General features: G+C 44.5%; 1 protein-coding gene across 1 annotated transcript in view; it reads right to left on the bottom strand.

Moving 5' to 3' along the window:
* Positions 1-6000, bottom strand: part of cdh16 (cadherin 16, KSP-cadherin) — a 46506-nt gene that overhangs the window by 5094 nt on the left and 35412 nt on the right. The window contains exon 10 of the mRNA XM_048605945.1: positions 226-441. Within this exon, the coding sequence (XP_048461902.1) occupies positions 226-441 (216 nt within the window). The remainder of the gene's footprint in view (positions 1-225; positions 442-6000) is intronic.

Here is a 6000-nt window from a genome sequence, read left to right as displayed (position 1 = left end):
CCCTCCGACAGTGCGGCACTCCCTCAGCACTGACCCTCCGACAGTGCGGCACTCTGTCAGTGTAATTTCAGTTTTGACTTTTGCTCAATCCTTTGGTAGTGGACTTAAACCCATAACTTTCTAACTCTCGGGCTAGAGTGCATTGAGGTGCAGCTTCCATTGAGCTGGGTGTTGACAAGAATGTTTCAGTGGAGCTGTCCTTGTACCCACATCCCATCACCATACCATTAGCCTGATGGAGCTTCCAGTTCCTTTGCTCCTTTGCTTTGCCATCAATGGAGAGGCTGATGGGATTTCTGCTTCCTCTTTCTTGGCGATACACAGCATTGATGATGATCGACTGCCCATCTCTCCGTGGCATACACAAGAAATCTCCAGAATGTTCCAGAACAGGGGGCAGTAGATCTTCATGGATGTCTTCAATATGAATCACCAGCCATACTTTGGTATATAAGGAAGGATCATCTACAGAGTTTATCAGAAGCTGCAGTTACCATCACTAGCCACATGTGAAAGAAACTTTCCCGAGCATGAATGAGATTTGTTTGAAAACTTCTGAAATTAATAGGTTAGGAAATCTAAATTTGCACCAATCCCCAACTTCTTTAGCTTTGCACTTTCATCCCATTCACCTTTTCCTCTCCCATGTTTCTCCTATCCCAGTCTGTTGCTCTTTTTCTGTCCCCACTATCCCTTTTCCCCACTTTTCTGTTGTTGTTCCTTTAATATTTGTAGATTTCAAACTACTTCCATAACGTCATAGAGTCATACAGCACGGCAACAGACCCTTTGGTCCATCTAGTCCAGACCAACCAAGTTTCCCACACTAAACTAGTCCCACTTTCCTGCATTTGGCTCACAAGTCTCTAAACCTTTCCTATCCAGGTACCTATCCAAATGTTGTAATTATACCTCCGTCTACCATTTCCTCGTTCAGTACATTCTATTCACACACCATCCTCTGAGTGAAAAATCTGCCTCTCAAGTCACTTTTAAATTTTTCCCCTCTCACCTTAAACCTATGCCCCTCTAGTTTTGGACTCCCCCACACCAGGGAAAAGACCTTTGCTATTTACCCTATCCATGCCCCTCATGATTTTATAAACCTCTATAAGGTCACCCCTCAACCTCCTACGCTCCAAGGAAAAAAGTCTTCATAAAACTCAAACCTTCCATTCCCGGCAACATCCTGATAAAACCTTTTTTTGCCAGTTCTGATAAAAGGCCATTGACATGAAATGCTTTATATACACAGGATGCAGGTATTCCTGGCTGGGCCAGCATTTATTGCCTATCCCTAGTTGCCCTTGAGAAGGTAGTGGTAAGCTGCCTTTTTGAACCACTGCAGTGCATGTGTTGCCCTTAAGGAGGGAGTTCCAGGATTTTGACCCAGCAACACATGTATGTTATGTGGGTTAGCCATGTGAAATGCAAGGTTACAGGAACAGGGTGGGAGGGTGCGGTGTGTCTGGGTGGGATGCTCTTAGGAGGGTCGGTGTGGATTTGTTGGGCCGAATGGCCTGTTTCCACACTGTAGGTATTCTATGATTCTATGTAACACTGAAAGAATGGCAATATATTTCCAAGCCAGGATGGTGAGTGACTTGGAGGGGAACTTGCAGGGGGTGGTGTTCCCATATATCTGCTGCCCTTGTCCTTCTAGATGGAAGTGGTTGTGGGTTTGGAAGATGCTGTCTGAGGATCTTTGGTGAATTTCTGCAGTGCATCTTGTAGATAGTACACACTGCTGTTACTGTGTGTGTTGACATAGTGAATTTATAAAACACTGGCTCAGGGTCAGCTGGAGAGGTCTGAGTGACTACGCTTTAGAAAGGACATTGAGGCCTTAAAGAAATTACATATGCAATTTACCAGAATATTCCAGGGATAAGGCAGTGGCAGGAAAAGTTGGGATTGCTCTCCTCAAGGCAGAGAAAGCGTGCCAAGGTGTTCAGAATTTGGAGGGGTTTTGGTATTGGTAAATGAACAGAAGAAATGGATGCAGGGAGTAGAACTGAGAAGCAGGAGAGAGAAACTGCTTCACCAGAGACCGCAGAATAAAGGCAATTGTTGAGAAACTGAGAGGTGGTGGAAGAAACGTATTTAACAGAGAGTTGCTGTGAGTTCAGGAACACATGGCCTGAAAGTGTGGAGGAGATAGATTCAATTGCAATTTTCAAAAGGGTAAAGACTTGATGTGGGAAGATTTGTTGGGCTTTAGGGAGAGGGAATGGGGTTCGGGGTATTTTGTGTCTAGAATCCTTTTCCACAGTGAGCAGTGTTCGCTGAATATATTGAAGGGTGGGTTTGACGCACTCTGGTTGACAAGGGGAGTGAAGAGTAAAGGAAGACAAGCACAAAATGAAGTCCACATTCAGATCAGCCATTAAATGACAGAGCAGACTTGAGGGGCCAAATGGCCTCCTCATTGCTCCTAATTCTTATGTTCTTTTGTTCATGGGTAGCTCAGGCACACATGGGTCATATGGCCTTCTCGTGTTCTATTTGACTCTAAACCCATTTGTCTCTCAAGATGTTCTGTCTGATGTGTTGAATCTCAATTTTCCAACATCCGCAGAGCCTCACTTTTGTATTTTTGAGATTTTGTTTGAGTGGAAATCCAGAATCACCACCAAGAGAGCAGCAATTTCAGTCTGACAAATGTGGCTGAAGAAACTCATCCACATGTTTATGTTGAGGGAGGCTGCTCGGTTACTTTGGCAGTGTCTGGGGAGTCAGCCTGGGATCCTGACTGGAACCAGAGTGGTCGCAGGATGAGCTGATCGCTACCTTAATCGTGCTGTCAATTTGAGTGGAGCCAGGACAAATATTAGACTGAGCTGTTAAAAAAAAAAACCCAGAACATCATTTTGAGTGCAACACAGCCAAGTTTCTATGGAGACGGAGGGCAAACTCCTTTATCAGTTTAGTCACAGAACTGAAATCTCACAAATGAACCATCACTGACTACACTGCTGCTCCTCACTAACCAGGCTGAAGGATGTTAGGGATATCAAACCAGTCCCAGGCTGTATATTCCAGATAACCTTCTCCCCCTTCACACTAGCCAATGCTTTGATCATAGACGATTCTTGATTATCTCATTCTCACCGAAACTTTATTAAAAAAAACTGTAAGAACTGCGGATGCTGTAAATCAGAAACCAAAACAGAAATTGCTGGAAAAGCTCAGCAGACCTGGCAGCATCTGTGGAGAGAAATCAGAGTTAACGCTTTGGGTCAAGTGACCCTTCCTGAGAACAGTTAACTCTAATTTCTCTTCACAGATGCTGCCAGACTCTCTGAGCTTTTCCAGCGATTTCTGTTTCTGTCACCAAACTTTACTCTGTCTTGACTCTCATCTGAAGCTACCAGGCCTGTTGTATAGCTATCCCAGCGTATGTGTTGTTTGGATGTAACAAAGTGTTTGTTTGGGAGTGTTTCCTCATCCTGGGAATTCCTAAGAATTAAGCAGGAAGGGTAAACTCCATCATTGCTGCCAGGCAGGGTGCTCAGCTCTCTGGAACCAGGGTCGGGCTGTCAAATGGAGATCTATCTGCTGGACCAGCTGCTATGAACCATCAAAGAGAAAACTGGGGTGAACAGAAATTGTAGTTTCTCTGCGGGAATTTGTTTGTTGTTTTTAGGAGTGTTGGATTTTGCTGCTGAGAGACAATGAAAAGTTATGGAAGAGTCAGTTCACTTGACGATTTGTCATAACGACGGCTGTGATAAGTGGCCAGTGGCAGGATAATGAGAGCAGGGTGATTGTGGTGGGACTGACAAGAATGGGCAACTCCCTAACCCCTGACCTTCTGACTCAAAGATCAGATGGCACCCATTAAACCACAGCTTCCAGTATTACCCCTGGCACCATTTGCTTCTCAGGATTCTATGAGGACCCTGTTTCAACGAGAGCAGCAGAATTGCCAAAGGCCACAGTACCATGTCCAATTGGTGTAACAACACATTATCCAAGACAAATCATTTCCCCTGTTTGCTCAGCACAGAAACTCTGACATAACCTGAACTCCTTTAAGATCTTGGAAGCACGTTGCCCTTTGGCCCATTGTGCCCGTGCTGCCTCTTTGAAAGAGAGATCCCACTAGGTTGTTGACGTGCTCGCTGAGCTGGCTTGTTCTCGTTCAGACATTTCATCACCTTGCTCGGTAACATCATCAGCGGAGCCTCCAATGAAGTGATTTTATCCCACTCTGCTTGGAATTTATACTGTCTAGTCCGTTACGGTGAGTAGTGTCATTTCCGGTTCTGTTCTGTATGGGTTTGTATATGGGTTCCAATTCTATATGTTTGTTAATTACCTTATGGGTTGCATCTAGGAACCATGACACTACTCACCATAATGGACCTGACAGTATAAATTCCAAGTGGATTAGAACAACATCACTTCATTGGAGGCCGCACTGATAATGTTACCCAGCATGGTGACGAAACGTCTGAACAAAAACAAGCCAACTCGGTGAGCAAATCAACAACCTCACCCACAACCCGAGCTACAGATCCCATTAGCCTGAGTGCGCCCTGATCTTTCTGATTTTTGCATTAGGTTAGCTCTCTTTCCACAGAAATCAACATCAGTCTGTTTCGTAGCCTTTCAGTTCATGAATCATCCTTGTAAATCTGTCTGCTGACATTGTCTCCAGTACCTCTCTAGCCTTTTTGGTAATACAGAGACCAGAACTGTGCACCGTGCTCCAAGTGAACACAATAAACCATAAATCTGACAGGTCCTACCTTGCCAGCACTGTTTGGATTGGTTTCTTATGTGCATCACATGACTTCTTGCTCAAACAATTTTGCACCCCCACACCCCACCCCTCCCCCCACTCCTCGTATTGGTTGATTGCATGTCACTTGTCTTGGTAACCCTCCACCCGCAACCAATTGGAAAGTCAACAGTTACTTCATTCCCCTATTCATAGTCAAGAATCAGCCAATCGAACTGCCCCTTCTCTCCACTTTCACTATCCCTCAAACTAATTAACAGAAACTGTTCAAGGACTCGGAAAATAAATCCAGAATATTTCACTGAACACTCTCCGCTTTCATCATAGAGTCATAGAGTCTTGCAGCAGGGAAACAGGCCCTTTGGTCCAAACTGGTCCGTGCTGACCAAAATGTCCATCCACGCTAACCTCATTTCCCTTCATTTGGCCCATATCCTTCTGAACCTTTCCTATCCATGTATTTGTCTAAATGCCTTTGAAATGTTGTTAATGTACCTGCCTCAACCACTTCCACTGGCAGCTCATTCCATATGCGTACAACCCTGTGTGTAAAAAAAATTGCTCCTCAGGTTCCATATATTCTTTCCCCTCTTACCTCTAGTCCTCGATTTCCCAACCCTGGGAAAAAGACTGAGTGCATTCACCCTATCCATGCCTCTCATGATCTTATACGCTTCTGTAAGATCTCCCCTCAGTCTCCTATGCTCTAAAGAAAAAAGTCCCAGCTTGTCCAACCTCTCTCTATAACTCAGTCCGTTGAGTCCTGACAACATCCTTGTAAATTTCTTCTGCACTCTTTTCAGTTTCATAACATCCTTCCTTTAGCAAGGTGACCAAAACTGAACACAATACTCCAAGTGTGACCTCACCAATGTTCTGTACCACTGCTACATAACTTCCCAACTTCTATACTCAGTGCCCTGATGGATGAAGGCCAATGTGCCAAAAGCCTTCTTCACTGCCCTGTCTACCTATGACTCCACTTTGAGAGAACCATGCTCCTGAACTCCAATGTCTATCTGTTCTACTACACTCCTTAAGGCCCCACCATTCACCATGAAACTCCTGCCTCAATTTGACTTTCCAAAATACAGCACCTCACACTTAACTATTTCAAACTACATTTGCCATTTCTCAGCCCACTACCCCATCTGATCAAGATTCTGCTGCACTTTCTGATAACCTTCCTCACTGTTCACGATACCGCCTATTTTAGTGTCTAATCATGCCTTGTACATTCTCATCCAAATCAT

The sequence above is a fragment of the Rhincodon typus genome, chromosome 15, assembly GCF_021869965.1.
Source record: "Rhincodon typus isolate 14 chromosome 15, sRhiTyp1.1, whole genome shotgun sequence".
Classification (NCBI taxonomy): Eukaryota; Metazoa; Chordata; class Chondrichthyes; order Orectolobiformes; family Rhincodontidae; genus Rhincodon; species Rhincodon typus.
Note: the sequence above shows the minus strand (reverse complement) of the source record. Positions and strands in the feature narration are given on the sequence as shown.